Raw genomic sequence first — 12,252 nt, forward strand, 5'->3', positions numbered from 1 at the left:
CTTTTGGTACAACCACTATGGATAAATGATATAGTACCTCCTTAAAAAGCGAGAAATAGAAATACTATATGATCCAGCAATCCCACTCCTAGGAATATATTCTAGAGAAGTAAGAGCTGTCACATGAATAGACGTATGCACACCCATATTCATTGCAGCATTATTCACAATAGCAAAAAGTGAGTGCCCATCAACAGATGAATGGCTAAACAAATTATGGTACATACACACAGTGGAATGATAAAGAACAATGATGAATCTGCGAAGCATCTCACGTGATTGAATCTGGAGGGCAGTATGCTGAGTGAAATAAGTGAATCACAAAAGGACAAATATCGTATGAGAGCAGTATTATAAAAACTCAAGAAAAGGTTTACATGCAGAAAAAAGTAATCTTTGATGGTTACAAGGGAGGGGGGTGGTGGGGAGAGGAAATCACTAACTAGATAGTAGATAGGTGTTAACTTTGGTGAAGGGAAAGACAATACACAATATAGGAGAAGTCAGCACAACTTGACCAAGGCAAAATCATAGAAGCTTCCTAGACACATCCAAACACCTTGAGGGACCAAGTTATTGAGGCTGAGGCTGGGGACCATGGTCTCGGGGGACATGTAGGTCAATTGGCATAACATAATTTATAAAGAAAATGTTCTACATCCTACTTCGGTGAATAACGTCTGAGATTTTAAAAGCTTGAGAGTAAAAAAAAAATCTAAAATACATCTTTTGGTCCCATCTAGTCCAGAGCAAAGGAGAATGAAGAAAGCCAAAGACACAAGGAAAATATGAGTCCAAAGGACTATTGGACCACATGAAACACAGTCTCCATCAGCCTGAGGCCAGAAGAACTAGATGGTGCCCAGCTACCACCACCGACATCTCTGACAGGGATCACAATAGAAGGTCCCAGGCAGAGAGGGAGAAAAATGTAGAACAAAATTCAAATTTACAAAAAAAAAAAACAAAAACAGACTTACTGATCTGACAGAGACTGGAGGAACCCCCAAGACTATGGCCCCTGGAGACCCTGCTAATTCAGAACTGAAGCCACTCCCAAAGTCCACCTTTAGTCATAGACAGGCCTATAGAACAAACGATAACACACATGAGGAACGTGCTTCTTAGTTCAGTCAAGTATATGGGACCAAATGAGCAACAACTGCCCAAAAGCAAAGACAAGAAGGCAGGAAGGGACAGGAAAACTGGATGAATGGAAACGGGGAACCCGGGGTAGAAAGCAGGAGAGTGCTGACACATTACGCAGATTACAGCCAATGTCACAAAACAATTTGTGTATAAATTTTTGAATGAGAAACTAATTTGCGCTGTAAACTTTCACCTAAAGCACAAGAAAAAAAGTCCATCTTTTTCCCAGTGATTTGAGATGCCACCTCTGTCATACATAAAACTTTGATAGTATTTGGGTCTATAATTTTGGAATTCAGATGTTAACATTGGGGGAAGATGGCTAAGGGATACACCAGAACTTTCTATACTATTTTTGCAGTATTTCTGTAAGTCTATAATTAGTTCAAAATATAGAGTTAAAAAAATACTGCTATCCAGTCTTTGCTCTCAAGAGATTCCAATTTAATTGGTCTGAGGTATGGCCTAGGCATTAAGGAGATTTAAAAGCCCCACCCCTCCAGGTGATTCTGACGCTTCTGTAGCCTGAGAGTCACTACATAAAACTTATCTCCTCAATGGAGAGATGCTGGGAGAGGGGTGATCCAAAATGGCAGATGATTCCAAAAGTCCTGTTTGGTGCGAGCACGGGCATATACAGAAGAAAATGGGAAGTAAATGAATGGAATGTTCACAGTGGATTTCAATGACTGGCCTGCCTACTGGCATTAAACCAAAAACTAAAACCAAAGCTGTTGCCGTTGAGTCGATTCCAACTTATAGCGACCCTACAGGACAGAGTAGAACTGCCCCATACAGTTTCCAAAGAGTGCCTGGTGGATTCGAACTGCTGACCTTTTGGTTAGCAGCCGTAGCTCTCAAACACTACACCACCAGCATCTCCTACTGGCATTAGGTTTGGTATTTCCTTTTTTAGTATGCAGTGTTTTCTGTAGCTTCTATGATCAGATAAAAATTGTATTTGAAAAAAAGGGTATGCTTTTTAAATTTGAATCTCCTCACATGGTATAAAAAAAAATGGTATAGGAAAGCTAAATGCAGCTTGTCTACCCTGGCGGGGGGGCCCTATTTTTTGAATATATTAAAACATTGGGCCTTGAGGAATTGCTAAAGGTAATTGTTGTTAGGTGTCTTGGAGTAGATTTTCAACTCATCGTGACCCCATGTGACATAATAGAACTGCCCCATAGGGTTTTCTAGGCTGTAATCTTTGTGAAAGCAGATCACCAGGTCTTTCTCCCACTGAGGCACTGGGTGGGTTCGAACTGTCAGTCTTTCAGTTAGCAGCCGAGTGCTTAACTGTTGCACCACCAGGGCTTCTTTAAAGGTCTTCAGTTAAAAGATTTTTAGCATTTTCTGTTATGAAAAGCAAAGAGTGTTTGAATTTTAAACTTAATGTGTTCCATTAAGCTGAAGGGTTAAGCCCCATTTGAGAGAATAGAATTTCTGGAAGCATCAGGATTGGATCAGGAGGCCATTGCTCTTTTGAGGCAGCTCGCCTGACCTCTGAAGGCTGCCTGTTCAGAGAGCTGTGAGAAAGAAGCCGCAGGACATACAAAAAGGGGCTGAACCTGCGCTGTGGCAGCCCCATGTCTGGCTAGGGCTCTAGCATTAACCCCCTTGCTAATTCCTTTCCCAGGGAGCGTATGGTGGAAGTGTGGGGCAGGGGGCCTGTGGCAGGTGCACAGAGGGCATGAGATGGCAGGGGCTGGGAGTGGCAGGTTCCTGAGGTAGCCACATCACCTTGGCTGTGTCAGTTGGTTGCCAGAGGAAGAGGAAGCCTCTCTGTAGTTCATTTGTAACTCATGTGCCTCTCTCTGATTTTCTCTTTCAGTGATCTACAGGATCCCGTTGTCTGTCTTGCTGGGCCTCCACATGGCCCACCGTTTTCTTCTTCCAGCAAACTTATCCCAGTTGCTCCTCGGGCCACGATTGTATCCCAGGTCGCCAGTGCCTTCTCCTTTGCTGATCCCTTAGATCGTCCACCTGTGACCCAGAAATCCCCCTCTCCAACCAGAGAGATTCACCTTCCGTCTCCCCAGCCCTCGGCTGCCATAGCTCCCAGCTCTACTGTTGATGTGCCCCCTGACTTTGGAACCGTCTCTTCCTTTACGCCCCAAACCAATTTTTCTTCTACTCTGCTGCCTGTGAAATCCTCACTTGCTTCTCCTACCACACGTGCTGCTATGAATGTCATCACAACCAGCCCATCTCCTGAGCATACAGGTAAGTATGAGGAGCCAAGTTGCCCCCCCCATTGTGTTGTAATTTTGGCTACCTGAGATGCAGCCACCAGCCTGCCAAACCAAGATATCTGTAATAAGACCACGTTGGGCGTTCCTTGATTTTGAGAGCTCACCTTCAGGCATTCATAGAGGATAGATATAGCAGAGTTCAATTGGTTTAACCAAGATAGTGGAAAAATAGCTCTAAGAGGCAACTACAGATCTCACTTTATTGAGATGCTTATTTTATAGGTTCCTTTCTCCTACAAAAAGGTGTTGGGGCACTGTTTTTAACATTCTGAGGATAAAACTTTTGAACTATTAAACAGAGTAGTTCCACTCAGAAGGCCAAAGAAAAAATTGGTATTTTTGAAAATCAGTCACAGAGTGACAGAGCTGGGACTGAGCCACAGTAACCCTGAGGCTGGGAGAAACATCCAGAAGCCCTGGGTTTGGGTCTGCATAGGCCCTCACAAGCAGTGTGATCGGAGACCAGCCATTTAACTCCTGACACAGCCTGTTCTGTTTCAAGATTGAAATGATCACACTAACTGCAGCAGGTTGAGAATAACAGTGTACGTGAGAAGGCCTTGGAAAGCACAAGAAATGACCCAGTCACAAAGTAGGCTTAGTGGTAAAGACATAAAGGGAAGAGGGAAAGAAACAAAGAATTCTGGGTATTCCCTCGAGTTTCAGTTCTGTGAATAAGAAGCAGTTCTGCTTCTAGAATTTGGAGGGTAGGAGGCAAAGCCAAGCTTTTGGTGGCATTGGTCCCTGCCTACTCTGTGATGGTGCCAACATCCCCAGGAGCTTTGGAGCTTCTGCCAAGGGACTTCAGATTTGCCCTACTTTCTTTTAAATAAATTATTTTATAAATATGAGCATTTTAAAGCCAAATTATGAATTAATAAGGGTGTCAGTGAAGTAAAGGTTCAATGGCGGGTGAAGAATAAAGTAAAATGAAAGTTAGTGAGCCTGGGCCTAAGATGTCTACCTTTCCCAAGCTTACTGCACCTTACTACAATCAAGCTAACATGCTGCACAGAAAAACCATCTAAGTGGCCTCTCCTACACCTTGATTTTACTCCTGGGACTTTAGTTTCAGCCAATGAGGCAACAAGCTAGGTGACACAGACATAAAAGATGCACATTGCAGTTTCACCTGGTAGCTAAAATGTAGATTGAACTTAAAGGTTCCACCAGAGAGGGATGACTAAATAAGACATGACACCTCTACCCCCATGACTGTTGCACAACCATGCGAGTAATTTGAATGACTGTACAGATCCTGGAGCCCTGGTGGTGCACTGGTTAAGTGTTCACCTACTAACCAAAAGGTCGGCAGAGGGAATCCATCAGCCGCTCCTTGGAAATCCTATGGGGCAGTTCTGCTCTGTCCTGTAGGGTTGCTGTGAGTCGAAACCGACTTGCCGGCAATGGATTTATACAGATATTTGGGAGTTGTTCAAGTCATGATGTGAAGTGAAATAGCACAAGAACAAATAGTTCGCATACCATGTTGACAACTGTAAACACACGTGGATAAGGATTAGAAGGGAATATGTAAAATAAGGAATAGGATGTTAAAAAAAAAAAAAGGATGTTAGAGTGATGGAATTAAGAGACTTTATTTTTGTTGAAGACACATTTATATCATTGTTTCCCAATCGGAAACACTTAAAGATCAAGCTTACAGCTGATAGTCCAGCTATTCATTTCACGATATTCTCTTTTTCACAAAAGAGCTTCTGGGGGCCCACAGAAAATCCTGTACACATGATGCAAATACATGTATACAGGTGCCTGTATGAAAAGTGAGTCAGAATCGACGCGACAGCCATGGGTTTGGCTTTTTTTTTTTAAGCCCATGTCATCCACCACTTTCAGCAATCCGTAAAGATAGGTTGCAGTTCAAATTCAGCACTCCCATTTTTTTTCCCCACCCTAAGCAGAGTATTGGAAACCCTGGTGCCTTAGTGGTTAAGAGTTACGGCTACTAACCAAAAGGTTGGCAGTTCGAATCCACTAGGCGCTCCTTGGAAACTCTATGGGGCAGTTCTCCCCTGTCCTGTAGGGTTGCTATGAGTCAGAATCAACTAGACAGCAATGGGTTTTTTGGTTTTGGAAGCAGAATAGAGAGTAGTAATAGCATCTGATGTGCAGATACAGAGAGAGAGAGGGAGAGAAAGAATCAGCTTTATTGAAGTATAATTTACATACAGTAAAACTCATTCCTTCTACAGCTCTGTGAGCCCTGGTGGCACAGAGCGCTCGACTGCTAACTGAAAGGTCGGTGGTTGGAACCCACCATCTGTTCTGAGTGAGAAAGATGTGGCAGTCTGCATCCGTAAAGATTACAGCCTTGGAGACCCTATGGGGCAGTTCTACTCTGTCCCATAGGGCGGCTATGAGTAATGGTAATGAGCTTGGATAAACAGAGTGGCGTAACCATCGTCACAGTCAACATAGATAACATTTCCACTACTCCCGGAGCTCCCTGTGTCCCTTTGTAGTCACCACCTCCCCACCACCCAGCCCCCAGCCGCTGGCAGCCACTGATCTGTTTTATTTCCCTGTAGTTTTGACTTTCTAGGATGTCAGGAAGCGAATCATACACTATGGAGGCTTTTGAGTCTGGCTTCTTTCATTTCATGTAATACACTGGAGAATTAGTGCTCCATCCATGTTGTCAAATGTATCAGTAGTTCATTGGCTTTGATTGCTGCATAATAGTCCGTTGTATAGATGTACCACAGTTTGTCTATCCATTCTCTACTCGATGGACATGCCAGTTTGGGACTGTTACGGAAAAAGCCTCTATAAGCATTCATGAACAAGTCTTAAGACATGTGTTTTTATTTCTCTGGGGCACATACCTAGGAATGGGTTTGCCAGGTCATAGATGTGTGTTTACCTTTAGTAGTAATTTTTCCATCCTGTGTTCCAAAAATGATTTGGCTCTTTGTTACAGAAGTTGTTACCAGCAGCAGTACCAATGCTTCTGAACTTGAGAACCAAGTGTCCCAGATGGAGAAGGCTTTGTCCTTAGGCAGCTTGGAGCCTAATCTTGCAGGAGAAATGATAAACCAAGTCAGCAAACTCCTGCGTTCCCCGCCAGCCTTGCTGGCCCCTCTGGCTCAAAGGTATGACTTTGTAAACTGATGGGGTGGTGAGAGTAGACCCACTAATGATGCAGATGCTTCTTACATGATTAATTAATTACAGCCAAGTAATTTCCTCCCAGTGGGGGCAGTGGTGGTTCAGCGGGAGAATTTTCACCTTTCACGTGGGAGACCCAGGCTCCCTCCCGGCCAGTGCACCTCAAGCGCAGCCACCACCCATCTGTCGGCAGAGGCTTGTGTGTTGCTATGATGCTGAACAGGTTTCAGCCAAGCTTCCAGACTGAGATGGATCAGGAAGAAAGATGTGGCAATCTACTTCTGAAAATCAGCCAATGAAAACCCTATGGATCACGATAGTCCAAGTTGCAACCGATCCGGGGATGGCGCAGGACTGGGCGGTGTTTCATTCTGTTGTACATGGGGTTGCCATGAGTCCAGGCTGACTCGATGGTAGCTAACAGCAACTTTTCTCCCAAGTCCTAGGTTTATAATAACTTCTCAAGTTACTACTCTGTATTCTGTGTGCGCTGGAAAAACAAAAACAGTGCGGGTGCTGAATTTGACCTGCCACCTATCTTTACAGATTGCTGAAAGTGGTGGATGACATTGGCTTACAACTGAATTTTTCAAACAAGACCATAAGTCTGACCTCCCCTTCTTTGGCTTTGGCCGTAATCAGAGTGAACGCCAGTAATTTCAACACAACCACCTTTGCAGCCCAAGACCCTGAAAATCTTCAGGTACACTCTAATTTATCTTGGAAAAATACCCTCTTGCGTATAATTGTCGTCTCTGTTGTACTTCGTGATTGAGGCAATTACTGTTTATAGTTTGGGGTGATATGCAAAATATTCAATATTTGGAACAATGAGGTACCACAGACTCAAAAAAGAAGTTGGAGCAGGATCTAGGAGACCCCTTTTGTGGTCTGGGTTAGTCCTTCAGCAGCTGGATTCTGGATGTTCGAGAGGGAGTATGGAGGAGGGGGAGGATCCGGTGCAGTTGGAAAAGCAGGGACATCGGCTACCTGTCAGCCCATTTTGATATTTTAACAAGTGTGATGGCTACTTTGGGAAGCCTTGGTGGCACACATGGTTAAGCACTCACTCAGCTGCTAACCGAAAGGTTGGTGGTTGGAACCCACCCAGTGGCTCTTTGATCTGCTTCTGTAAAGATTGCAGCCTAGAAAACGCTATGGTGCAGTTCTATTCTGTCACATGGAGTCGCTGTGAGTCAAAAATTGACTCTACGGCACCGAACAACACCAACATGGCTACTACATTGTGTATGCTGGTGCTGAATATCAATCCTGCTTCTAGTCTCTTCACCTGTTAGAGAGATTAGAGGCTGGAAACTACCAAGTAAAACCAAAAGTCTTGCTTTTTAATTTTCATAGTCTTCCCTTACAAGCTTAGTGCATGTGGTTCTATGAAGACTTAACTCTAAACAGGTCACCAAGTTGGTATGTCTGCTGCTGTGGTCTTCCTGGGGTCTGCAGTTATCCTGCACCTCTTGATTGTCTCTGTGTAACCTTAAAATGTTGCCTTTCCTGCTTGGAAGCCTCATCTCCTCTTTCATTGAGGAATCCCTGGCTGGTGCAAATGGTTAATGTGCTTGGCCGCTAACCAAAAGGTTGGAGGTTCGAGTCCACCCAGAGGCACCTCCGGAGAAAGGCCTGGTGATCTACATCTGAAAAATCAAGCAGTGGGGACCCCATGGAGCATAGTTCTACTCTAACATACATGAGGTCACCAGGATTCGGAGTCAACTGAAAGGCAACTTTTTTTGTTTCCTTTAATTGAGCCACAGCCAGAGAACCAGAAGCAGAACCCATTTTACATAGACACCACCGCAGACCACATGCCCTTTTGCAGGATCCTCCGCCTTAATGAGCTACTGCATCTTCCATCTTTTCGTTATACTGGCTCCAGATAGACTTCTTACCTTTCACTCGGGTTTTCAGGTTTCCCTGGAAACACAAGCGCCTGAGAATAGTATTGGCGTGATTACTCTCCCTGCCTCACTGATGAGCGATTTGCCAGCTAATGATATGGAGCTCGCTTCCAGGGTTCAGTTCAACTTTTTTGAAACACCTGCCCTGTTCCAGGTACAGTTGCTGCTAACGGTTTTCGGTGTGAGTTTTAATGGTGTGGGTGGCGGCGGGAGGGAGCGGAGTTGTTTCTTTTAATCCTCAAATATTTTTAACCCTGTTCTAAGTCCAATGAATAGCTTCAAAAAAAAAAAAAGCTGGAGTTTATTTTTAAACACCTGATGAGGAGGAGGATAAATTCTAGTAATTGACACATAGCACTACCGAGTGCCAGACACTAAGCACTTAGAAATATACACTTATTGAATCCTCTCGGCAACTCTGTGAGGTAGGAACTATTATTATCATTATTTTATAGATGGGGAAATGGAGGCATGGAGAGGCTAAGTAACTTGCTCAGGGACCCACAGCTTCAATGGCTGAATGTTATGTTTCCTTTAAAGATTTATGAGGATCCCGTTGTGTCAATCTGTGCAGTTTGACTGCATATTCAGAGCACTGTATAGTGGAACGAGGGAGCCCTGGTGGTGCAGTGGTTAAGCACTCTGCTGCGAGCTGAAAGTTGGAGGTTTGAACCCACCAGGTGCTCCATGGAGAAAGATGTGGCAGCCTGCTTCTGTAAAGATTACAGCCTTGGAAACCCTATGGGGGCAGTTCTACTCTGTCCTACAGGGTCGCTATGAGTGAATCGACTCGACAGCAATGGGTTTTGGGTATAGTGAAATGAGCTGTGTTTCTCACTGTGGAACCTTGAGAAAGTCCCTGTACTTCCTGACTGGCAATTTCTGACCTAGGAGGTAAAGTAAAGAATGTGGATTCAGTAGTCCTAAGGAGGGTTTTCAGGCTCCAAAACTCTTTGATGGTATTTCATTTTCCCTTGCCATCTTGTTGATTCTTTGGTGTCCTAGGACCCTTGCCTGGAGAACCTCTCTCTGATCAGCTACGTCATATCCTCGAGTGTTGCTAACCTGACCGTCACAAACTTGACAAGAAATGTGACAGTCTCATTAAAGCACATCAACCCAAACCAGGTGAGGAGAGGCCAGTCTAGTCTGTTCATTGACTATGTCTTTAAAAGGCTTGGCCATACAAAGGCAGATCCAGCAGAGCCTGAAACTCCATCGGGGTAGTGTGTAAGAATGGCTTCCTACCACCGCAAGAACCAGGGAGGTGTTCTATTGGGTTTTAGCATGTCTGATAACTGACGGGGGAGGGGGGAGGGGGCAGGGCAGTGGTGGTTCAGTGGTAGAATTTTTGCCTTCCATGCAGGAAACCCAGGTTTGATCCCTGGCCAATGCAGCTCACGCACAGCCACCACTAATCTGTCAGTGGAGGTTTGTCTGCTGCTACCTGCCGAATGGGTTTCAGTGGAGCTTCAGACTAAGATGGATTAGGAAGAAAGGCTTGGCAATCGACTTCTGAAAATCAGCCAGTAAAAAACCCCATGGATCACAGCGGTCTGATCTGCAGCGCATCATGGGGATGGCACAGGACTGGGCAGCGTTTTCGTTCCGTTGTGCATGGGGTCACCATGAGTCAAGGGCTGACTCAATGGCAGCAAACAACAACAATAACTGACCACCTAATTTCCAAGAAGGAATGGTGCAGAAGCAAGCTCTTACCAGCTGCAGAATTTCAGTGGGTGTGACTGCAGGTCTGATTTCTCATATCAAAAGACAGAACATCTCTCAGCTCAATTCACATTGAGAAGCATTTCTGATCTCGCTACTCAAAGCATGGTCCCTAGACCAGCAGCATCAGCATCCCCTGAGACCTTGTTAGAAGTACAGAATGTCAGGCCCCGGCCTAGACCTACTGAATCTGATCCTGCATTTTAACAAGGACCCAAGGCGCTTCATAGCCGCAGTTGGGGAATTGAAGAAGTACTGACCTATATGGGGCTTGCTTGCTTCTGAGTATAAGATATTTTCTAGTATAAAATAAAAACTTTCCTTCTAAAATCAAGCACGGTATTTTGAACTGAAAATATCCTGGTTTCTTTCCATTGCTTTTCTGTATTTTCAGTTCAGTAAATTAATTATTGGTCATCTTTATTTCTACCGCAGGTTGACTTAACAGTGAGGTGTGTATTTTGGGACTTGGGCAGAAACGGTAGGTTCCGGTCATACCTTTTCGAAGTCTTCAGTGGATGGTGGGAAGAACGAGGGGACTGGGAGGCGGTGGAGGGGTCATTGGCACTGTGGCCATGCTGACAGGACAAACATTCTTCCTAATGCTAACAGGTGGCAGAGGAGGTTGGTCATCTGATGGCTGCTCCGTCCAAGACAAGAAGCTGAATGAAACCATCTGTACCTGCAGCCACCTTACAAGCTTTGGTGTCCTATTGGTAATATACCAGAGGGAAGTGGCGGTTCAGTGGTAGAATTCTTGCTTTCCATGCGGGAGACCTGAGTTCGATTCTTGGCCAGTGCACCTCAGGCGCAGTCACCAGCCATCTGTCATTGGGTGCTTCTGTGTTGCTATGATGCTGAACAGGTTTCAGTGGCGCTTCCAGACTAAGAAGGAAGGCCTAGAAATTCACTTTTGAAAATCAGCTAATGAATCCCAATGGATCACAACGGTCCGATCCCATTGTGTGTGGGGTTGCCATGAGTCGGGAACCAACTCAATGGCAGCTAAAACAACATGTCCTTAGATTCTTCCTCTGAGAGGTAGCTGTGGATATCTAAAGTAATGAATGAATTTTGACATGTCAGCAGATACCATGATCTTGTGGCAAAGTTATAAGCCAGTGAAATTACTATTCTAATAAGCAAACCCATTGCCGTTGAGTCGATTCCAACTCATAGCGACCCTAGAGGACAGAGTAGAACTGTCCCATAGGGTTTCCAAGGAGCAGGTGGTGGATTCAAACTGCTGACCTTTTGGTTAGCAGCTGAGCTCTTAACTGCTTTGCCACCAGGGCTCCAAAATACTAAAGGAAAATACTTGTACAGAAAATACAAGTATTTTTTTCATGTTCTATTTTTATATTTAAGTTTTTCTCTTTTAAATAGCTAAGAGGATTAGTGAACTCAGAGTGAAATAGGTGATAATGATGGTTTAGTTTGCAGTGCGCTTTAAAATTTACGAAACACTTAGACCTAAATGATCTTATTTAATCTTCCCGGTAGCCCTTCAAGATAGGTGAAATGGGAGATTGTTACTGTCATTTTATTGAAAGCAGAATTAAGACTCACTTGTTAAGTAGTTGTCCACAGTCACAGAGCTAAGAAATTTAAGAGCCAGGAGTCAAATTCAAGTCTTTAGGCTCCTAGTCCCGTGTTCCTCTCTTGCACCAGAATGCAGTGGTTAAGTCTATAGGCTCTGAAATCAGCCAGACTCGAATTTGAATCCTGGCTTCTCCACTTCTTAGCTGTGTAACCTTGGGAAAGTTATTTAACCTCTCTGGGCCTCAGTTGCCTTCTCTTTACCTGCTGATAATAATTGTGCCTACCTCATAGGTTTGCATGAGCATCTAGAGCACTCAATACATGTAACACTCAATATATGATTCTTTTTTATTTTTCTTTCATTTTATATAAAAACATTTGATCATTGAAAGCAACGTTTTATTTTCCAGGACCTATCTCGAACATCCTTACCGCCTGCTCAAATGATGGCTCTGACGTTTATCACGTATATTGGTTGTGGGCTTTCATCAATTTTTCTGTCTGTTACTCTGGTAACCTACATAGCCTTTGAG

The 12,252-nt window shown here is 44.2% G+C and overlaps 1 protein-coding gene across 10 annotated transcripts in view; it reads left to right on the forward strand.

The window, feature by feature from the left end:
- ADGRG2 (adhesion G protein-coupled receptor G2) overlaps positions 1-12,252 on the forward strand; it is a 141,125-nt gene that overhangs the window by 113,418 nt on the left and 15,455 nt on the right. For 8 of the 10 annotated variants that reach the window (XM_049873439.1, XM_049873430.1, XM_049873434.1 and 5 more), the window contains 8 exons: positions 2,984-3,375; positions 6,346-6,517; positions 7,080-7,236; positions 8,460-8,603; positions 9,455-9,577; positions 10,613-10,658; positions 10,790-10,893; positions 12,130-12,251. In XM_049873439.1, coding sequence (XP_049729396.1) covers positions 2,984-3,375; positions 6,346-6,517; positions 7,080-7,236; positions 8,460-8,603; positions 9,455-9,577; positions 10,613-10,658; positions 10,790-10,893; positions 12,130-12,251 — 1,260 coding nt within the window. The remainder of the gene's footprint in view (positions 1-2,983; positions 3,376-6,345; positions 6,518-7,079; positions 7,237-8,459; positions 8,604-9,454; positions 9,578-10,612; positions 10,659-10,789; positions 10,894-12,129; position 12,252) is intronic. The other 2 variants (XM_049873431.1, XM_049873435.1) reach the window with 1 other exon arrangement.

The sequence above is a fragment of the Elephas maximus genome, chromosome X (genome assembly GCF_024166365.1).
Source record: "Elephas maximus indicus isolate mEleMax1 chromosome X, mEleMax1 primary haplotype, whole genome shotgun sequence".
Classification (NCBI taxonomy): domain Eukaryota; kingdom Metazoa; phylum Chordata; class Mammalia; order Proboscidea; family Elephantidae; genus Elephas; species Elephas maximus.